This window comes from Crinia signifera, chromosome 7 (genome assembly GCF_055691185.1).
Source record: "Crinia signifera chromosome 7, ASM5569118v1, whole genome shotgun sequence".
Taxonomy (NCBI): Eukaryota; Metazoa; Chordata; class Amphibia; order Anura; family Myobatrachidae; genus Crinia; species Crinia signifera.
Genome location: NC_139223.1, coordinates 48,531,749 through 48,556,720, shown reverse-complemented (window position 1 = coordinate 48,556,720; position 24,972 = coordinate 48,531,749). Strand labels below are relative to the sequence as shown.

The 24,972-nt window shown below is 46.8% G+C and overlaps 1 protein-coding gene and 1 non-coding gene across 4 annotated transcripts in view; both read right to left on the bottom strand.

Moving 5' to 3' along the window:
* Positions 1–24,972, bottom strand: part of LOC146020137 (ankyrin repeat and fibronectin type-III domain-containing protein 1-like) — a 442,882-nt gene that overhangs the window by 147,614 nt on the left and 270,296 nt on the right. For all 3 annotated transcript variants that reach the window (XM_083153004.1, XM_083153006.1, XM_083153005.1), the window contains one exon: positions 21,237–21,277. In XM_083153004.1, coding sequence (XP_083009130.1) covers positions 21,237–21,277 — 41 coding nt within the window. The remainder of the gene's footprint in view (positions 1–21,236; positions 21,278–24,972) is intronic.
* On the bottom strand, positions 14,810–14,944 carry LOC146025491 (U11 spliceosomal RNA). The gene has a single exon (XR_014454154.1). It is a non-coding gene; the product is annotated as a U11 spliceosomal RNA (small nuclear RNA).

The following is a 24,972-nucleotide window of genomic DNA, read 5'->3' as shown; positions in this document are numbered from 1 at the left end:
AAAAAGGGCGAAGTGGTGCGATAAAAAAACACGCATTTATCTCATCCCATAGAATGTCACCCAATGACTTTTATTTGCGAGCGCCTGAACCCAGACTTTTATTTGCGAGCGCCTGAACTCTGTCACGTCAGCCACCCGCCTCGAACAGGCTTCGGCACGCCTGCATTCACATTTGGACACTTTTCTGGGTGCACCCATCGTTTTGGTGAGAACACGAAGGAAATTCTGGGCATCCCCATGCCCCAGCCCCTATCTACACCGCTACGGAGGCATTTGCACTGCGGGTCTACACTTCCATATTTTCGCTGATACGCATGCGAAGACCCACAACATCGGACCCCATTGAGAATTTGTCTCTTTACTAGCCAATCGGAATTAGGGCCCGAATGCAGACACAAAGTGATGTAAACACTGCTGGTAGTTTGTACTGGGCTCCAGCAAAGGAGTATCTGGAGATACTAATGGGATGATTCAGAGTTAGGAAAAAATCTAACTCAAAGTATGAAGTTTACATTTGGTGAATCCATGCTGCACTGCAGGCGGGGGCAGACTCAGATTGCGCAGAGAGATTTATACAGTGGCTGGGAGCCAGGTATGTCATCACTGCATGGTGATGTCCAAGCTCCTGGATGCATTCATATTCCAGAAAATGCACCACTTTTTGGACTTGTGGGTAAGTGCATTGACATTATGGAGAAGGGTGCAAGTTCCTGGATTTCACTTGGAAATGGCTTCCAGCTATTGTGACAGGCATTGGTTGGCGTAACAGTCCACAGTGACAGTGCCTCACGAATGGTACATGACCAGTGTTGGCCGCAAAAGAGTCACCATTTTCTTTGTGCTCACGCTGGAAACGTCTGTGGTGGCACATCTTCAAGTGGAGTCCATTGGGTTGACTGTTGTTTGGGTTTCAGGGTTGAAACTGTACATCCAGGACTCATCGCCACTGATGACAAGACAGAGTTTGAGCCACCATAGTCAGCGGATTCTCCTTTTTGTCTCGAATCAGCTGATGGTGCGCCCAGCTTGCAGAAACCTTGCTCAGGCCAAGCTTTTCATGAAGTATCAAAAAGGATGTATCCCGATGCATTGCCTATCTCCTTCTCTGGCTGGGCCATGGTCACCCTTTGGTGTGTAGGTTTAGGAACATCCAGGGTGGAGTAGAATGCGAAGCATCCAGCGGCATCCCTTCCACCGGTCATCCATATGCAGCCCATTCAGTGGCATATTTATATTGGATGCCGTCTGCACGATAAGTCCTGCAGTAGGAGCGCTGCAAAATGGCCGGAAAAATAGCGTGGCGGACATTTTTCTGGCGATATGCACATGCTGAGTGCTCAGACTCCACAGCGCAGCAGAGGTTCGTACATGCGCAGTAGGGTCTGAGCAATAGAGCTCTCACTCGCTACTGCTCCCGGTGCTGCTCCCGGCAGAGAGCCTGACTGAGGAGGCTGCACAAGGGCCTCCTCCTCTCTTAAGACGCCTCCTGAGCTGTCTACATGAAATAATATTAATGGTAATGTACCCTTTCAATTTATTGATCCATTTAAATTTACTCAGTGTCATGGCTGAGGTATGTGCTCATAGCTCCTCAACATCATTAACTGATATTTGATTCAAGTAGCATTGGACACTCTAAGGCAGACCACCTACATAGGCAGGTCCCGTTTCCTGAGCAGGTATAGATGTAAAAGCTGGAAATACTGTAGTGGTGCGGCGAGAGTGGTGCTACCGTCACTGTGCTGCTCCACCAACACCCTGGTAAGCAAAGTCCTTGTCACAAAGCTCTGCTTTCAACTGCCGCTCCCTATTACGTCCGGATCGCTTGCACAAACCCGGGCATCTCCACAGTGCACAGCCAGCAGCCTGACAGGTAATATCTGGCTAGTTAGACAGAAAGTTTTAATGACACTGCAGTCAGAGCAATTAAGAGAGGGGAGAGAATATGAATTATACTGTTCCTATGGAAACCAGTGCAGCAAAAAAAGCCAAAATGACAGGTCGGCTCTGCACAGCATACAATAAAGAGAGGAAGGACCTCTGGTGATTGGGACACTTTCCTTGCCTTTAGCACACCCCTGCAGCTAATGTCACAGAGCCTTGCCACGATTCTGCCAATGATACTTGTATATTATACTGGAGGGGTATATTATGTTCCCCAGCTGTTGGGAGTGTTCAGAGGGTGCAGTCCTGCTCGTGCAAGGCAACAGGGTTGCTCTTAATGTAAATTTGTAAACACCCAACTTTTCTACTTTGACATCATTTATATTCCACATCCTATTTCCTATTTTGCATTGTCTTTCTTATGTAAACGATGTCGCATGACACTGTGGGAGTAGGAAGATAAAATTAATATTCACTGCATTCTATAATGGCAATGCCTCTGCGTTCAGGGACGGCTAGAAATAGCTACAAAGTGAACCAGATCCAAACACACTTATTTTAGCTGTGGGCAGGCTTCACCGCCAACTGTCCAGCATTTATGAGAAAGAACATCCCAGCTTTCTCGTCGAGATTTTCTGGGCGCTTGTCCCTTCTAAGGTAAATACTGTATAGGATCCATCTGTTCCTGATGTTGCAGTGCAGGGGCTCCTGCGTTCTCTTGGATTCTTCTGCCCATCAGTCTCCCGAATCGGGTGTGTCTATATCCACTTGTTTGTTGACCAGGATGTGACGTTAGGTGAGGGTGGAAGTTGTTAAATGCCCTCACATTGTTTTTTTAAAATTTTATCTGTAATTTACATACTGTAGGTGTAGGTTATTTTATTTTTATTTAAGCTGGACTGTACCCTAGCGGGCTTGCTTCGGGCGGATTTATATTCCACCTTCAGGTCTACATGGACCCAGTGCTTGATGGGAAAAATTAAAACAACAGAAGTGGTTCTAGACGCAACCCTCCTTGAATCTGGGTGTTTAGTTCTGTCTCCTGATGTTTGGCTGACTCATTCAAATGAGTCACTTACTCTATTACTCCATCACGATGTCTTGGGTAGTGGCAGAGACGGATATAGAATGCTTCCAGCCCTAAGCAAGATGCTCTTTTGGATCCTCTTCCACCAGTTAGTTAAAAAAAAAAAGCCATAAATGAGTAAAAGTCAACTGGCATGCTCGGTTCCTGCTGAGGCCCGAGGCAAGGAGCCTGAGTTGCTTTGTGTATGACACAGCTATGTGTGCTGGTATAGTCTTGTTAAGAGCAGCGGCAAAAAAGATTCCGGCAAAGAATTTTGGGCATCCAATTGTATTAGTATTTACTTCCAGCTTAAAAGTAATATCACACCAACAGCTGCAGTGTATTTACTATGGGTAGATTCAAACAAGTGTTGGAAAGAGTAGCGGTGCGCGTCAGATCCGTACTGCACATGTGCAGTATGGTTCTGTGATGTAGCATGCAGAACGGCAGGTGCGAGGCTTCCTGCTGCATTAACATATTTGTGCCGTCGCTGCTGCCTCCATGTAAGCAGCAGTGATTGCAACTGCAACCCCATCTTCTGATATGTCATCGTCAGTGTCGGTTCTTACCTCTGTGGAGAATGGGGCTGCCGTGATGCCCCCCCCCTCCCCCACTCAGCTGACACCGCTGCTGGTCCCTGCCACTGGTGCATGTTGGTCCCCACTGCCGGTCCCGACTACCGGCGAGGTTGCGGGACCGGCGCATGCACAGCAGATTCTTCGGTACTGCACTGGCCCCCAGCCTCTATGGGCTACTTCGGCTGCAGTCCATAGAAACATATTGATGGTTCAGGGTCCAGCGCATGTGCAGCATCGTCATCGGCACCTTGAATGCACATAACTCATTTTTATGGGCTATTGCTGCAGCAACCAATAGAGGCATCCTGGAGGGAGGGAACACCTCCCAATAGGACTGCCTTGGGTGACTGGCAGGTCAGACTTCTAATAGGATGTCACTGGCAGTCACAGGGAATCCAGTGCAGTCTCACAGACTGCATCTAGCTTCACACAGTAGCAGATTTTACCTGGGGGGGCTGAAGCCTTGCAGTCCATAGGTTAAAACCGCCACTGATCACCGTGAAGGTTACTGTAGTTTAAACATACCGTATACCAGGGGTGGGCAATTATTTACGCTAGGGGCCACTTAATAATTCCAGCAGATATTCGAGGGCTGCACTCCAGAAATAGGGGGTGTGGACACTCAAAAGGGTGTGTGCCTTTGAATGTATTGTAGCACACCATATACCCCTTTTACACATCATGCAACACAATAGTAGGCTCCTGCCCACATTAATAATGCCACAAACCTGCCCCCATAAGTAATGCCTCAAATCTGCCCCTCTTTAGATATTCCAAACACCTGCGTGCCAGCCTTGAAAAATGGCTCAGATTGCAGCCACATGCTGTCATGGTGACTCACCCACCCTCAGCGGAGGCGCTGCGGCTGTAGTGACATGCGGGAGGCGGGTGGCTCGCCGCTGCTTTATGTGTATCAGATGGCGGCTGTGTGTGCGCGCGCGCGCCGTAGTCCTGCGGCCTTTCGCGCATGCGCCAGGCCTGGTGCCTGCTACACACAGGCAGATCCTTAGCTACACAGGACTATGTCGCCCACATATATACAGCAGCGCCAAGCGGCGGGCCAGTCAGGAGCTGTTCACGGGCCGCATGTGCCCCGCGGGACAACTGTTGCCCACCCCTGCTGCATACTAAAGGCTCTGAAATCCAGCAGATGGGTCTGCTTTAAGGGGTTCACATGGACCTCATGGTGAAAGACTGAATCGTTAATAGGGTTCAGATTTGTTTTCCTAGTGTCCTCTACTATGAGCCCAATGTAAAACGGCTGGAATATTTTCCTGCGCCGGCATCTGAGTCCTGACATTTATCCCCAATCCACGCCAAGGCTGTTTTTTTATATATTTTTTTTAATGCCACTTTCCCAAGTAATTAACATATTATTTTTCCATCAGCTCAGGCTAGGAATCCAGCCCTGGGGGGGCCGATCTACCTCCTGTGTCCTTCAACATGGGATAATGTCTGTTCTATACAGGGTGGCTGTAAATAAGAGAAGTGCCCTCTTTCTTGGCTGGTTGTATGAATAGAGGTCTCTATTCTCTTGTGCGTTAATGATAAAGAACACTTATGAGCACATTCACACACAGCTCCAAGGAGCTGACTTACCACATAATTCCACAACATAGAGTTTCCCCTGCAGCTAAGGACTCTGGGTAATGCCATGCAAATGAATGGTCAGAGAGGCCTGAGTATCAAGAGGATTAGTAAAAATGTGTTTTGCATGAGAGTGAAGAAGAAAAGCTTAATGTGTTAAGAACAAGCATTTTATATATTGGAGTGTTTATGTAGCATAGGATGCCCACTATTTATCCCAACGACCACATAAGAGCAATTTATTAAGTCTATTCTTCCAAGTCATGAAAATAATGGTCTTTCAGTGCTTATATGAATGCTGCTCCATTCTATGTTTTAACGGGGAGATGTACTGAACCTTGGAGAGTGAGAAAGTGGAAAATCACAGCCTAGTAAAGCAGGTAAATTTTTTTCCAGGCCACCTGTGGATCTGTAGAATACATCGTTTTGGAATAAATTCAGCACATGTTTGAAAATGTGACAGTTAGTAATGACTGCACCTGTGCACCAGCGAGGCGGTCTGGAGATCTATTTCACATGGGATGTTGCTATGGGCTATTTATTATCTTCTAGAGCAGTGGTACCCAAACTTTTTTCTCTCAGGTACCCCATGAGTAGGCTTTTTATTTATGAGTAACCCCTCTTCTCAGGCCTCACGGGAGGGCTACGATAATAGGCCAGGCCCCCCCCCCCCCTGTTGTGAGACAAACCTCAAAGTTTTGGGTGCTCGCGGAAGTCCTTACTTGCAGTGTGTCAAAGTTCGGAGGTATGCGCAAGGTGATTCACAGGGACTAATGGTGGAAAGCTTGCAGGTTTTTTCTCCATCAAATTTAATTCTGTCCAGCACGGACGGTGTAATGGTTATCATTACTGCCTCACAGCGCTGAGGTCATGGGTTCGGTTCATGGCCCTAACTGTGTGGAGTTTGTATATCCTCCCCGTGCTTGCGTGGGTTTCCTCCAGGTACTACGGTTTCCTACCACAATCCAAAAGTATACTGGTAGGTTCATTGGCTCCCGACAAAATTAACCTTAGAATGTTTGTGTGTGCGTGTATATGTGGTAGGGAATATAGATTGTAAGCTCCACTGGGGCAGGGACTGATATGAATGGTCAAATACTTTGTAAAACGCTGCGGAATATATGTCCGCTATATAAGAAACTGCTAATAAATAAATAATTATGGGGTGAAGAAAAATGTCAGTAATTTTAATTTTTTTGGTACAAGTTTGTAAAAAGTTGGAATAAACACTTTTACCTCTCTGCAAATTCATAAACTCTTCTCCCATCAATACTACATCTCAAACTACCTGTCCCACATCATCTACCCCACCATTTACCCATCCCGCATCATTTAGCCCACCATGTACCTGTCCCACATCATCTACCCAAAACATGTACCTGTCCCACATCATCTACCCCACCATGTACCTGGCCCACATTATCTACCCCATCATGTAGCTGGCCCACATAATCTACCCTACCACGTACCTGTCCTGCATCATCTATCCCACCACGTACCTGTCCCACATCATCTACCCCCCCACGTACCTGTCCCACATAATCTACCCCACCACGTACCTGTACCAAATCATCTACCCCACCAGGTAACTGTCCCAGATAATCTACCCCACCATGTACCTGTCCCACATCATCTACCCAATCATGTTATTGGCCCACATAATCTACCCAATCATGTACCTGTCCCACATCATCTACTCCACCACGTACCTGCCCCACATCATCTACTCCTCCACATACCTGTCCCACATCATCTACTCCACCACGTACCTGCCCCACATCATCTACTCCACCACATACCTGTCCCACATCATCTACTCCACCACATACCTGCCCCACATCATCTACTCCACCACGTACCTGCCCCACATCATCTACTCCACCACATACCCAGGGCTATTTTTCAGCAGGCTCCAGCAGGAACTGAGGCCCTTATTCTAGTTCACTCTTTCTGACAAAATATTTCTTAGATGGACAAAACCATGTACACTGCAGGTGAGGCAGGTGTTACTTGTGAAGAGATAATTAGATTTGGGTGGGGTTTTACACCTGCCTCACCTGCAATGCACATGGTTTTGTCCATCTAAGAAATATTTTGTCAGAAAGAGTGAACTAGAATAAGGGCCTCAGTTCCTGCTGGAGCCTGCTGAAAAATAGCCCTGCACATACCTATCCCACATCATCTACTCCACCACATACCTGTCCCACATCCATCTACTCCACCACATACCTGTCCCACATCATCTACCCCACCATGTACACTGCCAAAAGTTTGGATACACTCTTCAGAAAACATGTATTACTGAATTGCAAGGTAATGTTTACATCGTTTTTATTGGACAAATTGTATTACAGTGATGAGCGTTCCAAAAATTCCAAAATATCTTAAATAACAAAAATTACACAATATTAAACTCAAATAAAATTTTCATCGAAAAATCTACCATGATTTTTGATGACCGCTTCCACCCAAGTTTATGGGGTGTATCCTGTTCCAGAGAAGCCCATGCCTCTTGTAGCTTTGTCCAAAGGTCCCCAGCAGATGCTGGACAAGAGATCCTTATTTTCCTATCCAGCTCTTTCCACAAAAGCTTGATCGTATTAAGGTACCAGGTACCTGTCCCACATCATCTACCCTACCAGGTACCTGCCCCACATCATCTACCCCACCATGTACCTGTCCCACATCATCTACCCCGCCATGTACCTGTCCCATATCATCTACCCCACCACGTACCTGTCCCACATCATCTACCCCACCATGTACCTGTACCAAATCATCTACCCCACCATGTACCTGTCCCATATCATCTACCCCACCACGTACCTGTACCAAATCATCTACCCCACCATGTACCTGTACATAATCTACCCCACTACGTTAGAAAGTCTCTTAAACCACAAGCATCTAATTGGATTGGCCCCTGTGAATGTCACAATTTCAAATAACAGGGCCACATTTAAAAAAGTGAGAGGAACAAGGAAAGCTATGTGTTTTATTTATATTCTGCCACCAAGAATAAATGAAGTCTTTATAAAAACAGAGCTACTGCTATATAACCAATTTACATGGAGATGCAGTAAAAGTGCTAATACCAATCTCCCCTGCACTGCCCCCTGTTGGTGGTTGTTAAAATGATGTCAGTGAATTGACCGCATCAGGTCTTCCCTTGAAAGCTCCCACAGGTGATTTTTAATTGCTTGACGTCCAGCTAAATACCAATTGCCCTGCATGGATTGCCTTGGGTTTTTAGACGGAGGAAATGTTTCTTTCCCGAAGAGCTCCACCACTGTTTAGTAATGCAGCCCTTGGATTAATCGTACAGTGCAGAGAAAACCTCTTGCTAGGGCGATTTATAGCCTCATTAGAATGTAATTGGGCAGACGATTAATCGGTGCAGCAAGAGCTTTTCTTGTTAGGAAGTGTTCTGCTGACCTTTGTAGCGAGCAGGCTGGGGATAGGGGGATGCAGCTAGGGGGCATGCACGGAACATCGCCAGGGGAGCAACAACGAGGAAATGGCACATCATTTTATTTTCACTTTGGAGGAAATGAAGATCTTGGACACAGCTTGGTACTGGCTTGTTTTGGATATGATTACTCTCAGAACATTCATCTCAGAGACATACGAGCAGAAATATTAAGCAATTTTGAGAAAAACCTGCACTGGCTGCATCATACGGGTTACTGTATAGATAATAGATAAGGTCCAGGTCAACACTTAAGAATAGTCAACATACCCTGTCGACACTGTCAGAAGGTTGACACAAGCTTTTGGTCGACATGGGCATGGTCGACTTGAATAAGGTCGACATTCATTTTTCACAGGTTTTTGTGTCTATATCAACATGGAACCATGTAAGTGTACTGCGTTCCCTGGCATGTCTCGCTGCGCACGCCCTGCTTCAGACACCGACACTATTATGTTTGCACTCTATGCCCACTTGGATGGAAAAGTATGGAAAACCGCCTTTATTGGCCCAGGGGCCGCATATCCATTATAAGGATCCTGCTTCACAGCACTGCTCAGAGGCGACGGGCGGGATACAGATGGTGCAGCTCCCGTCTGCCTGCCGCTCCCCCATCTTGCCCGAAGCCCCCCGCAACCCCCCCCCCCAACCCTGTCTGTATCCCTCAAGCGGAGACGGGCAGGGATTCCGCTCCCCGTCACCGAGTGACTGGTACACGTGAGCTTGTGAGGTGATTGCGCGTCCCTGCCAGGTGGAGCGCCTCTCCGCCAGCGATCACCAGCTTAGGTAATCTGGGGATTCCCATCGCTGGCTGAGAGGCGCTCGATCTGAGGCTGACCTGAGCCTATGAGTCTGTGGCCACTCCCTGAAATTTGTGAGTCTTCTTTATGTACTACAGGAAGAAACCAACATAACCATGATGAGAACATACAAACTCCACACCGATGATCAGTATTCAGCTCATGGGAGACAGTATTGGTAGCCACTGTGCCACTGCCATACCCTTTAAAGCCAACTTATTTCCAGCTTTCATAAACTAATCCCCAATGTAATAATAAGGAAAGTGCAAATGTAAAACATAAGGGGTTATTCTGGTTGAGTCACAAAGCTGCGAATTCGCAGCCTTGCGAGTCCACCAGACGCCGCCCAGTGAACACCAGTATGCCCACCCCCCTCGTACACTCGGTTCGTTCGCCCGCCAGGCATGCGAATGGATGTTTAACATAAACATTAATTCGCAGGCCAGAGGGAAACTCTCACATCGTTCGATGGTTGCCGACCATTGAATTATGTCGTGATTGCATGCATAGCTAAAGTAACTCTCAGGTCACTTAGATATGCGTGCATTTGGGAGGAAGTGGGCGGGCAGCTGGTGTTGTCAGGCACCCACATCACCCAGTGATTTCCCATGGGGGAGACCCGCGGCCTGCAGCCCCTCACCCGCAGTGATGGGTGCGTGCGCCTGGCGAACACCCTGTTCACCGTGGCCGCATTCACCCTGCATCTGCACATGCGCAGAAATGCGTCTGCACATTGGTCTCACATGCGAACGTGCGGGGGATCCGAACAGACCTGAATAAGGTCCCTAGTATCAAGCTGTAAATGTGTGTTGAATTGGGCTAGTGCAGCAGTTACCCATAGCAACCAAACAGCATCTACCTATCATTTACGGGCCTGGCTAACCTGCGGCTCTCCTACTGTTGTAACACTACACATCCCAGCAGACCCTATCACATTTTTAGCATTGCCTAATGGTAACACTGAGGCAGGGTATGCTGGTACTTGTAGTTTTACCACAGCTAGAGAGCCACAGGTTGGCCAGGTCTATTATAGAATGTACTTGATACATGTTTCCTCAAAGCTGATTGGTTGCTATGGGCAACTTCTTTGTTCTTTGCTTCATACTGTACATTAACCTCTCAGAAACAACAATAGAATTCTCTGCTAGGGTCTTGTGGTGCCTATAAGGAATGACTGATAATAGCTACTATTACATGTAGTCAGGAAATGTTTGTTTAGTCACAACGAGAACGTATAATTATTGCAAATATACTTATTTTTGCAGGTAAATGTATTTGACACCTGGGGAACAGTTCTCCTATTCTCGTATACCAGCAACTTGTTACTGCGGCGAGAACAGCAGGGGGGTATGGGGGGTCATTCGTTCGACCCATGTAAGACCAACATGCATTGGGTCGACCACTGAAGGTCAACTCTGCCTACGCTGCTGACACATGAAATAAGTCGAAATGGCTAAGGTTGACAGGGTTGGAAGGTCAACAATGGCAAGGCCGACATTCAAAATGCCGACATGGGTTTTTCCCATTTTTTTTAGTTCAGAATGTCGACATAGTCGACATGGACACCATCAAAGTGTGCCGCTGCACTCGCCATGCTTCGGGCACGGTGCCTTGCTGCGCTTGGCACACTATTATATTTTCCCTCCACATCCTAGTGGATGGTAGGGTAATGAAATACCACCTGTTGGCACATGTCGGCTCATAAAAAGGTGAAAAACTCATGTCGACCTTGCCATTGTTGACCTAATTCTTGTGTCGCCCATTCCAACGCGGTTGACCTATTTCATGTCAATCTAATATGTGTCGACATAATTACCCTATACCAACAGCAGAGATGTACAGTGCGGTATAACTATGGGTACTGCTTAAAAAACAATATAACCTTAAGCCTGTACCTGTATAAATCGGATTATTTTGTAGCTGTACGATTTATGTCGGATGTCATGAAAGGAAGCTCCGAGCACAGGGGTTAAGCAGAAATCTGAGTCATCCCAAGCCCAGCAGTTGCTGGGACAATTTTTGTAGGGTAGCAACAGGGTGATCAGGAACAGACTGAAGCCAGAAAGAGGGCGGCTGGGGGGGTCGATGGGAGTCACTGCAGCAGAATGGAGCTTTCATTCCTGTGGTTAGACCACAGATCAAGGAAAAGACATTGGGCTGGCATTTAGCAGCATTGTGAGGTCGGAACAAACATTGCAGACCTTACGCTCGCTGCTGCTGTGCAGGAGAATGGGATTCTAGATCCCTGCAAACAATGCGCTAATGATAGCCAAGGTCTGATGTTCTACGGTACTGCAGCAGTATTTTCCATATGAGCAGTATACTGTGAGCTGCGTATGTCACATCGAAATCTACGCATTGTGCCAATCTTCTAGTTATTGTACGTCTACATCTAGGACATCCATATCAGCCTGCAGAAGATCAATGTTTATATGGGCATAGTTATGCAATGAGAAGAGTAATGAGTCTACCTGTATTCCCACAGGTCTACAAATAGCTGTCATGGTGTAAAAGTAATTAGTGTGTCCTGGAACCCTTAGCGCACTCTGCATTATAGTAGTATATACTGTATGTATACCCTTCCTGTACAGCTTGTCACCTGTGTATAGCAGCACACAGAGGAGGGGGGTAGATGGCCGCACACTGTCAGAGGCAGACAATGTGCTCAGTGAGCAGTAAATGATCTGCAGGAATGTGCCATGGATACGATAAAGAGACGCTTCATTATTAAATGCAACCATCGCCGGAGACTCAGTACAATAGCGTTTATGAGAGAGGCGTCTTTATCAAATAATTAATGTGGCCTCTCTGGTGGTAACTTACAGAGAGCTGGCATTGCATGGTAGCACTGAGAACACTTTAAAGGAAATACAGCCATAAACTGAAGGGCGCAGAATACAAATCATTATGTACCAATCAGAGCTGTGCAATCAGCAACACTGTAGAGGTCTCTGATCTTGATGGGGTCTCTGTATGAAAGGATCATATTGGGGAAATATACAGTAGGAAGACGGTGCATTTCCACTGCATAGAGACGTGCCTTGTGTAGGATTAGTTGCACTGCACATCATGTGTAGGGCAGGGCAGGGCAGTGAAGGTAGTTTAGTGAGGGTAGAGTGGAGCAAGGACAGTGCACTGAGAGCAGTGCAGAGAGGGAGTACAGTGAAGAGAGTGCAGTGAGTGCTGTTAGGGCAGAGCACAGAGGAGAGTGCAGTGAGAGTAGGGATGGACATCGAATCGTAATGTTTCACTACCAATGTTTTTATTCGATGGGAATGTTTTTACCATTCGATGACACCATTCCAATGTTTGTCGCCATCGAATGTTTATGTTCCGATGGCCCCGCCCACCAGCCAGCCACGCTGCAGTGCTTCTGCACATGTGTGGCTGGGCTGAAGATGGTTGCGCATGTGCAAAAAAAAAAAGGGGGAATTTTTTTGCGCATGCGCCAATCATATGAATTTTTTCTATCAAATTCTTTTGATGCGATGGTCAGTGACCATCGCATCGAAAGATACGATGGTGGAAATTGGGAGTCCCCCAAGCCTGAAGGTAATAGACGGTGTGCGCATGCAGCGTCTATGTCCTTCTGGCTGGGGGGACAACGGCTATGCAGAGGGTGAAACAGAGGGCATGGCCTGAGGCCGTGGCATCCCCGCGAGGCCACGTCGCCTTTTCATAGGCCACGCCCCTTTTGACTTTGCGGCTGTCCCTCTTCCAAGCCACCAGAAGTTGGGAGGTATAGGGGAGTATAGTGTGGGAGTGCAATGATAGCAATAACAATGCAAAGAGGGAGTAGTACAGTGAGGGGACTGCAGGGTGTGCAGTAAGGGCAGAGCAATGAGGGGAGTGTAGTGTGGGAGTGCAATGATATCAATGCAGAGAGGGAGTACAGTGAGGGCAGTAAGGGCAGAGCAATGAGGGGAGTGTAGAGTGGGAGTGCAATGATATCAATGCAGAGAGGGAGTACAGTGAGGGAGTGCAGAGAGTGCAGTAAGGGCAAAGCAATGAGGGGAGTGTAGTGTGGGAGTGCAGTGATATCGATGCAGAGAGGGAGTACAGTGAGGGAGTGCAGAGAGTGCAGTAAGGGCAGAGCAATGAGGGGGGTGTAGTGTGGGAGTGCAGTGAGAGCAATGCAGAAAGGGAGTACAGCAAGGGAGTGCAGTGAGAACAATGCAGATAGTGCAGTAAGAGTAGAGCAATAAGTTATATAATGAGGGTGTATAATGATAGTTATGCATAGGGGGAGTGCAGTGAGAACAGTAAGGGCAGATGAATAAGGGGAGTTTTCTGAAATCCTACCTACCTCTTTCATGCTGACATGTTTGTTGGTAGGCAAGGGTATGCAAATGAGTTAGGGGATAGGCCAATCAGGGTGTTTAGGGAGGAGTAGGCAAGATAGAAAGGATCATATGTTAAGGTGATCTGCCTCTTTTCTTCAGAAGCCCCACCCTCCCATCCCTATTTCCTTTTCTCAGCGGTGGTAAAGAACGGTCATCTTGAGTATTTGTGTGTGTACGTAGATAGTGGGGGCGCTCTCCCTGACATTGATTGTCATGAGCCATGCTTCAGCCCGGGAGATGGCCACACCATAGGCAAGGATGGTTGATGGTTGTGCTGGGAGATTGATCACCAGCGATGTATGTATGTATGATATGGTGATGTTTACCCCCACTTTTCCTGTCTTGACCGTTCTTTGGTGCCGCCACCATTTTGACATATATATAATAAGTTGTCAAACTATATAAGTTGTCAAAATAAATTTGACATTCAAGTTTGAAACGCCGGCACTTGTGTCTGTGTTTTTATTTGTAGTGTTAAGGTCTAGTTAAGTTAAAGTTTAAGTATGGCTTAGGTTAATAAAGTGTTGGGCATGAAGATACCCGATGGTGAGTTCAATGGTGAAATATGCCTTTCTACATGACTCTGCCAAGTAGTCCCTACTTTGGAACAACTTACTGAGAAAGTTTATGGACATTTCAAGATAGTTGCAACTCAAGACGAATCGCAAGTGTGATCCTTACGCTGAAGAATGAATAAGTTCACTCTATTAACAATTATATATTTAAGAGGTTTCCAGAGGAGAGGAGAGTTTACAATTCTATAAACACTGTCATGAATATAGAAGATGCAGTGCACTATCCTCCTGAGGATTACCCACACGTCTTATAACCTTGAACGTTGGTGTGCCAATAATACTGATGAGAAGCTTGCATTCCCCTACATTGTGCAATGGGACATGACTGAATCTCTTCAAACAAACGTTATAGAGGCAACTTGCTCGCTAATGTGCAATTTTTTGGCAATCTGCGCATGCGAGCATGTAGTAGCATGCATGGGGGGGGGGGGAGATCGTCGACGTACCATTTTCCGCAGCACTTTACCGAGAATATTTTTTATTTTTTTATTATTATTTTTTTATCTTTAGGACGCCCGGAGAATCACCCACAAGCAGTTCTTGTAACAAAAATTATGCTTCCGAAATCTCTTGATATCGATTCCGCACCACGGTCCCCTGCAAGGAGCCCATGATGTGCCATGCACGGCACAAGCCCTTTTTACCGAGCATATTTGAACATTCACATCAGTCCCTGCCCCAGTGGAGCTTACAATCTACTACCACATATACACGCATACACAGACATTCTAGGGTTCATTTTTGTTGGTAGCCAAATACCGGTAACCTACCAGTATATTTTTGAAATGTGGGAGGAAACCGGAGTACCCGGAGGAAACCCAAGCAAGTAAGGGTGGAATATACAAACTCCACACAGTTAGGGCCCTGGTGGGACTCAAACCTATGACCTCAGTGCTGTGAGGCAGTAATGCTAACCAGTACATGTTGTGAATGCATCACGGGGAGGGATCTTAATAACTTTTCGGTACTTATGTATTATCTGGACTCCCATGTTAAATGCACCCCATTTTTTCATACCCTTACTATCCAACTACGCATGGAGTTGATTTTATATAGTGTGGCGAGCGCAGCGAGCCACCGTGCCCGAAGCGTGGTGAGCGCAGCGAGCCCCGCGAGGGGACGCGGTCTCATAAGAAAAACGGGAGTCCAGATATTACATAAGTACCAACTTTTCTTTCCAGGTTAAGGGCCGCATTTATCAAGCAATATTTGCATCAGTTTTCAGGGGTTCACCACAAATATTTCTCCGATCCCTGCTGCGATCCTCACTGCAGCGCAGCCTACCGCATCCCCCATAGGTTTCTATGGGGGATGCAAAGCTGCCCGATGTATCAACATCGGGCAGCCCGGCATCGCACCCCTGGGCTATCGCCATTAAGTGCACTAAGCTTCAAAAGTGATAAAATAGAGAGTGATAAACAACCAACTAATCAGCTGTCTGACATTTTGCAAACACAGTCTGTGACATGGCAGGTAGAAGCTGATTGGCTGGCTGTTTACCACTCTCCATTTTATCACTTTTGAAGCTTAGTGCATCTGTTCCAATGTCTGCTTTGCTGTGACAAGTAACTAACCGCTAGGTCAGACCAGGGTTGCCGACCCTCCCGGAATTTCAGGGAGTCTCCCGAAAATCGGGTCCCCCTCCCAGCCCCCCGGAAGGGTGGGCAACCCTCCCGGATTCAGGGGGGGTCCCCCACTGTCCCCCGGATCGCGGCATTGAAAATGCCGCAATCCTCAGGTCTCAGAGGAGGGGGCGGAGCTAAAACGGCACAATTGCGTCATTTTAGCCCCGTCTCCTCCACGGAGATCCGTGAATTCGCTGTTTTACCATCATGGGTGGGGCTTAGTGATGTCACTCTTAAGCCCCGCCCCCTGAGCGGCTGCTGAAACTCTCCTCTCCGGGCTTCTCCCGGAGAGGAGATTAATAAAGTCGGCAACCCTGGGTCAGACGCTAGGGAAAGTGGGGGTGGACCTGACAACTGGATGCTTTACACAGCTACTTTCTGGGTCAGTATAAACTGAGATATTTATATTTGGGCTCAAAGCACCAAAGCCGAAACAACAAGCATTGTACACAGGGAGGATCTACAGTAACATTGCAAACTGCACTAAGGGCCTCATTCAGACTTGACTTCTAATTAGAGAATTCGCAAATCGAGCGATTACCAAACAACTGTGAATGCGCCAGGGGAACTAGTGACTGAAAATGTATATGGATCGTAAACGCAATGTAGCTGCAGATGACAGGAACTTGGCGTTTGGGGGTTGTAACCAGGTGTTATCTGGTAACGATGGAAAAACACAGGGGTACCCAAGCATTTTTTGAGGAGAGTCCCTGACGTGAGTGATGACCACTTTCACCACAGTGTCTCAGTGGTAGATTATTACACACGGTGCAATATATTGCCCAGTGTCCAGTTTTCATCAGTGACCAGAGATGGTCACTGATAAACAGGAGAATCTGCCGGAGGAGCCGCAGGGGGAAATAGCTGGTCGCAGGAGCAAGCTCTAGCTACCAGCGACGATTAGGGGGCTGAACATGGGAGCGCGCAGCCGGCGATTTATCGCTGGAGCACAAACAAATCCCTGGCAATATGGTCGCTCAGCGACCACATTGCCAGCGATATTGCACCATGTGTACACAGCAATGACTGTTGCTGTTGCATAAATCTGCCTGATACAATAACTTTCACAAAAACAAAGTAAGCTATTACAATTACTTAGTCATGTACATGCCTGAACTAAATAACCCCTTTCCCTGATGGGTAGAAGTAGACTAATTAAAATGAGCTTTGCACTTGAGTTCTAGAGAAGGCAAGTTTCACAAAGATGGTGGTGGGTGGATGGAAGGGGCAAGCAGCACTCGTACAGTGACCCCCTTCTCCGTATCTCCTTAACCATCTAAGTACTATGACTGGAATTTATTTCACATGGAAAGCAAATAAAGCAAAAAAAAAAAAAACTTGCGTCGACTGAATATATGTCAATCATGGTCCTGCCAACATTTTCTATGGTCTACCTTTTTCATGTTCAAATCGCAGCTGTCGTCTTGATCGCATCGTGGGGGCACAGCATACGTAGTAAAGCCCCACTCCTGATCAGAAAACCTGAGCAAGGCACTCTGAATGGGGTGGCCCGGAATCACTGGGCCCTTTCCCTAATTCTACGAAGGGGCCCAGCGATGCTCCAGCTAACCCTGCAAGGGAATATCTGGTAAGCTCGCTGAAAGATGTATACAGTATACTGTACATCTCTAAGATAAACCACACATTACATTCTACAAGGCACTCTGACATCACAATAAATGCACAATGACCGTCCCAATGAGCTGGAAAATTGGAATCTGAAGAGAACAACACTAACAACTCTTCACATTTGTGCATGTGACAATAGATAAGACATTTACCGACTGTGGCATCTACACAGTACAGAGCCAGGCATGTACATGGCGGACTGCGTGACCACCAGGCAACAGAATCTATGGCCACTCTGAGGAACCTTAGTGTTGCTCAGATGGCCGATGCCTGACCGATGGTGATCTCAGAAGCAGGAAAGATGCCTCCTATGGCTGTTACATAAGATCACACAGCCGCTGCCAGTGGCAAACGCAGGATTTTTAGAGGGGGGTTTCCAAAGTAATCCACAATCTCCCACTCTGCAGCGCATTGGAGCAAGTACGGGAGTCTGGGGGAGGGTAACAGCCCTGAAAATTGGTCTTTTATACACTGGACAAAGCATTAATATTTATCAGCACAGATGGGCTATAGTATAGGCTCTTTCAAACATTGAAATAAGATAAGTGGTCAGGAAAAGGTTAAACATATAATAATAAATAAATACACACACACACACACACACACACACAGACATAGAACTACTACTGCACTTTCTAAGCACATTCTCCCACCTCATGCTAAGGCTCCTGTCTCTTCCTCCTGGCAGCTACTCTCTGGTCTATTGTGATGTTTGATGGCTCAGATTGACACACACACACAGTAAATGTGGTAGAAGAAGCTGCTCCCACAGGACATGTGCAGCAGCTCTGCTTTGTCCCTTACACTGATGTGGTGGCAGCTCTATTGATCATACTGTATTATATACCAGCGCTATCGTTGTCATAATTTACGGCACTTGCCAAGAGGAAGGGGGGTTTCTGTGCAACCAGAAAACCCCCTGCGTTTGCCTATTCCTGCATATAAACACACAGCGGCAGTGTGATTACCGTTCATGTCTGTATCAGGCCCATAGATCCGATTTTGTACATTCAATATTAGGGCTCTGAATACCACACACATACGCAGTAAACTGTCCAGGCGCGTCGCCATGTTAGCCTATACCACACATGTCCAAACTGCGGCCCTCCAGCTCTTGTGAAAGTACACATCCCAGCATGCCTTGCCATAGTTTTAGCATTCCCTAACAGCAAAACTGTGGCAAGGCATGATGGGACTTGTAGTTTCACAACAGCTGGTGGGCCATAGTTTGGACATGTCTGGCCTATACATTGCTCACAGAAGGATGTGGGCGTACAAATCCCCCAGATACAATATACTGTAGATTTTACATGCACATTGTACAGCAAAACAGCTTTGCTTGTAAAACATGTGCAGTTCCCTGAATACTTCTTAGGTGCCAAATCTCCATCGTTCTCTCCGAGTACTGAAAGAATATAAATATTATTCCATGTGACATAAGCGTATGATGAATATCCCAATATACACAAACCATTGGCAGTTTCCCGGCTGCTGAAATTGGTTGCACTGCTGCTAGGATACCGTGCTCCGTGTCTCTCCAGGCACAATTATTCCGCCTAATATCAGAAAGGTTTGGACTGAAATATGACAGAGAGTGAGGGGGAGCGGACAGTAAGGACAGGCTGACAGGAAGGCTCCCTACACGGTGGGCTTAAGAAAATACAACAATGATTAAACATAACAATAAAGGACCTGAGGAACAGCTCGCAAGCAATGATTTCCAGTACAGCAAAGACAATGATGCTAAATATACTAGGCAGAAGATGAAGAAGGCAGTTTGCCGATTAGAATTCCGGAAGTGTTTAGGTACCAATAGGCTGTGTAGGTGCCCAATATGTAGACCATGGGTCTTCAAACTGTGGCCCTCCAGATGTTGTGAAACTACAAATCCCAGCATGCCTTGCCACAGTTTTAACACTCCCTTATAGCAAAACTGTGGCAAGGCATGCTGGGATTTGTAGTTTCACAACATCTGGAGGGCCGCAGTTTGAAGACCCATGCAGACTGTACCATCAGCCGTATTTCCAATAGTAATTTCTGAATTGAATACGTTGACAGTAGTCCCCAGCCATGGTAATCAGGTACCAGCATGCTAAGGGTTGCTGTTAGGTGTCTGTTCCTCAACTCACAAATCAAGGAAAGTTGTGGGGGATATCCGATAGTCCCCCGAAGCAGTTTCGGACATTAAAAAAATCCGGACATAGCAATTTATGACCAAGGGTTATTATCGTGGTAATCGTGGTAAAACTGGCACTATCGTGGTAAAACTGGCAGATAATGGATCCACTATTGGGCAAAAACATAGAATCAAGTTCCTGTTGCCATGTGTTATCATGGGTCTGGTGGCTGCTTATCAGCACGTAAACCATAATCCCTGATAAGTGCGGTTACCTGGAGATACAGTCACCTGCATCGGGGCTAATTGAATGGTCTCTGGTGAACCAATTAACCACGGTTAACTTCGTCATGTATATTAAGCGTAAAACAGAACATTTGATTAATCAGTATTTGATTAAACAAAATTTGTATATGCCTTTTTATCGTGTTGCTATAGTCGTACTTCCTCTTCCCTCCAGAATGGCAGCCTGGGCATGGTGCCACGAATCATGCTACCACCGTTCCTGTGCAACACTTTGCGGCATCAGACACTGCTGGGTGGTGTCTTGCACGTGTGACTTGACACATATTGGTCCTTATTACGGTTGACTCGCAAGGCGGTGACTTTCGCAGCCTTGCGAGTGGCCGAGACGCTGCACACCGCCCGCACGACCGTGTGGTCACTGTATGGTCAATGTATAGTCACTGTATGAATCGCTGGTAAACTTAGGTGCAGGAGTCATACCAGCAGCCTGCAGTGACGGTGCAGGTAAAGGTAAGTGGTCTCATGATTTGTCAGTTTTGTCATTGCAATTGCTTAGAGATCGCAGTCCACACACTAGGCCATGGGACATCATAGTGTGCAAAATGAAAGGGACCGCAGGAGAACTAATTACTTATCTGCCACGACTGAACTGACCCTCTGCCAATTCTGGCAAATGACCTGGAAGATCAGCTCCGCCTCCCAGCGCTCTATTGGCTGGCATTCAGGCCACACCCCTATGACTCACAGCACACCCCTTTGATGCATGGCCACATCCCTGTGGCAAATGGCTACGCACGGCACCCTTTTTGCATGGTGGAAAATATACCAGGGTCATATTTTAGCTCCAAATCATCCCTGTTTTCTACACTATCCTGCTGGCAAATTATCGGATAACATGATACTCCTTTTTCCTCCAGGAAATAACTGAAAAAGAGGTTATAACTGCTTGTTAAATAGCCCTCTGCATCAGACTAATCTCATTGCCATAATGTCAGTACAGGTGGAGTTACAGGTGCACAGATTCTACCTCCAGGCTATACTTAAAATATAAAGACAACAGTTTCCAGCTATTTCTAGCATGGAACAACCACATATTCCCAGCTCCCATAATGAGCCGCATCATTAGTGTTTGCTATATACAGTATTGATGTGCGTAACTAATGCAGACACAGCAAATGACTTTAACCCCCCCCCCCCATGCTCTTCTTCCTCTAGCAAACCTTGCACACTTGCCCATACTTGCTGTATGAACTTCCATTAAGCACTGAATAGGTTGTGGTAACGCAGATAAACACAACAGGACAAGGAGGGTTCTTACCTTGGTGTCTGAAATTCTTTCCGGTCCACTGACCCCAGACTCTGTAAGACAAGAAAGATCCTTTTAGATATGGTTTATGGGGAGGATGAGGAGGAAATTCCACATACATTCCTAACTTGAGAAAGGATTAACTTAATGGTTCCCAACACTATTAGAGGGAATCTATACCCTATTTTATCCCGCCTCCGCTGACCCCAACATACCATGAATTAAGCATTATACGGGGCCTTCTATTGATCCCATGGGGAAATCTTGCTGAAGTCATTCATATGAAAGCATATGAGGCTGGGCTGGCTTTATTATTGTTATTATTATTATTTTTACTGATTTGTAACTCATTTAGAGTGGTGGTAACATCCATAAAAGGCACTACAACACTTGCATCATTTTAACAATTGCACAAACATAGATACACAATAATAAACAGAACCTGGCTCAAAAGAGTGGCAATAAAAGACAAAAGGATGAAAACAATGACGCTGGCAGGACCATGATTATTATTATTATAGTGCCACAAGGAATTCGCAGTGCCCAGTTACAAAGTCCATAAACAGGAAAACACTGACTTATAGTTCAAGACAGTATAGGACAAGTGCAGGGTATATAAACATATAGGTGGCGTTAAACTTAGGGACAAGATTCCATCGAAGGAAGAACAGTATGTAGACGGTTTAGTTAAAAGAAAGAAGGGGAAATGAGGGAAGAGGGCCCTGCTCAAGAGAACTTGCATTCTAAAGGGGAGGGGCAAACAGACGGGGTGATACAGAATGACATAATAGTGACATCATCATGCCCCATGCACTGGTAACCTGGTAGTCATAAAGATGGGTCTCTAAGGGGTATTCAATTAAATTACTTTTTTTTACTAGTCGGGAAAAAAAATGCACTTTTCACCATTTTTTTTTCAATCTAGGTGCCGATTTTTCCAATAGTTGAAAATCTGGTAGGGTCTAAAAACATGTGGATTGGCGAACCACATGTTTTCTGCAAAATAGCCTCAGTTTTTCGGAAAAAAAAAAACCATGAAACTGCATCATTGCAAGATGAGTAAAAACCGCCCAAATATGGCCGCAACTGAATACTAAAGTGTGGGAGTTTTTTTTAGCTAGCTTCTTTAGCTAAAAAAAAAAAAAAAAAAAACAGACTAATTGAATACTCCCTTGGGCTGATAAAAGAAGAATTTGGGGAAACTACTACTAGAATAAAACAAAACAAAAGGGTAGTAAGAATAGTTTAAGTCCACAGATATGCAAAGACATAGGGGGGTATTCAATCGTCGTCGAGCATCTCCCGTGGGGGAGATGCTCGACGGGCCCTATTCAATGCTGTCTTCCCCGACAGCATTGAACAGGGTTTCCTGGCAGAACGAGCCCGACATCTCTAGCTGTCGGGCTCGTTCTGCCGAGAACAGCCGGGAAGTGACGAGCTGCCGGCTGCATCTCGTCACTTCCCGGCCGCAACTCGCGGCCACGCCCCCTTCTCGACCCGCTGCAGGCGGGACATTGAATCCCGCCTGCATGTTCTCGGTCGAGCTGACCGAGAACGGGACTGGGTCACGGCAGGCGAGCAAGCTCGTCTGCCGTGACCCGAAGATTGAATACCCCCCAAAGACTTCTTAAGAAGCATACTGTCCATTTCTGTAGTAGCCCCATTGAAAGGGGTGTGGTATAGGGTTCCGACAGTTGGGATCCCGACAGTCCTTAGCCTGACGTCAGGATCCCGACTGCCCGGACTCAGACAGCATGGTGAGCGCAACAAAGCCCCCTGTGGGCTCGCTGCACTCGCCACCTATTCTATTCTCCCTCTATGGGGGTCGTGGACCCCCACAAGGGAAAATAGCGGGTGGCCGTCGGGCACCTGTCTGTCTGCATTTTGACAGTTGGGAGTCTGACTTCAGGTACATAACTGTCGGGATCCCGACCGTCGGGACCGCGTATGGCACCCCATTGGGGTGTGGTATAGGGTTCCGACAGTCGGGATCCCGACCGTCATTAGCCCGACGTCGGGATCCCGACTGCCGGACTCAGACAGCATGGTGAGCGCAACAAAGCCCCTTGCGGGCTCGCCGTGCTCGCCACGCTGCAGGCACCTATTCTATTCTCCCTCTATGGGGGTCGTGGACCCCCATGAGGGAAAATAGGGGGTGGCCGTCGGGCACCCGTCTGTCGGCGTTTTGACAGTCGGGATCCTGACGTCGGGTAAATAACTGTCAGGATCCCGACTGTCGGGACCGCGTCCGGCACCCCATTGAAATTGCCTATGTTCTGCTCTTCATAAGCGATTATTGAACTTTGCCTATGAGAACAACATGACACTGCCATCTTTAGTGATGATGGACTGATGTTCCCAGCAGTGTAGAAATGATCTTTCCATTCAATGCCTGGGTTGCGATGGTTGCTAATCATCGCCAGCCTCATTCTGATGCCTATCCGTTGGCTGCACTGCCTAAGATCAGGTGCAGACACCTAGAAGTGATGTTAGCTGCACAGAAGCACTAAGCATGTATAGGTCCCTGCAAACATCTGTGCATGTTCAGAACAGAAGCATTGATAGTTATCCCATCGGTGGAAACTCCTTTCACACCACTGCGCCAATCAGGGTTACTCCCAGGTTGGCACTTTTCATACTGCACATGGTTGCTGGAGAACTGTTCTGCCGATTCTTGGAGATGACATCATCTCCAAGCGCCAGGGATCCAGCTCTCCCAATGTTGTGGACGGAACCTGGGCCGTTGACGTTTGTACTGCCCTGTAACCCTAATGAAGTCCCGGGCCAATAGACCTGTTATTTTTTAGTGGATCCTTTCACACTGAGATGCGGCCAGGGTTGAAGCGGTGGTGTGGAAGGTGTATTACAAGTTGACTGGTTGTTAGGACTTGTTGCTTTGTGCAAAATCTGTCACTATTCATCAGCAAACCCTACTGAGGCGGATGGCTATTTAACAACAGGACGTTTTAAACATGTTAATACCAAGTAGTTAAAACAAAGTAATTCAACAAAATAGTGTGATTACCATTTTTATTATCTCTGTTGGCTAATAATAGCATCAGCATTATGTTGCTGTCCATCTCCCGCCATGTTGGGTTAGCCAGTGACTACAGATCAGCAATAGCCTGACAGCAATTATTTCTCATTAATGGTGCAGGGCAGTGGTCAGACAAACAAATACAGACCAGGAAGCCAAACATTCCATTCAAAGAGCAATTAAAGACTAATAACAGGTAGGGCAGGCTGGGTAATATGCAGGCGGCATATGACTAACAGATAGATGAGCACTGTTTGATGGTAGAAATTGCCTGTGTAATATGTGATAGCCAGACCATACATGCAGAGCTGTGGCTCCTGTCTGCGACAGGTCAGAATGGACAAGACTGTGCTAGACAAAGCCATGGGGTGTTATTAGTCTCCCTGGGGAAGCTACGCTGCCCTTGAGGTATTCCAGCCCTGCAGGCGTCATTATACACCTGTGGAGCAACAGGAAATTCTAAAGATTACTAGTTATTGTCAGACAAAGGAGAACTAATTGGGCATTAGTTACCACTTCATTATCAAGCACTTCTTCTCACCTCCAGCTACAGCACAAAGCAATCAGTGTGTGAATTACTGAGCTGTACTACAACAGCCTCCATGCCAGGAACCATGCAGATGAGGAGTTAACCTTTGACTCTTCTGGAAACTAAGGCGGAAGGGGGTGGGGGGGAAGGGTGCATTCTTTCCTCACTTACATTACTCTGAC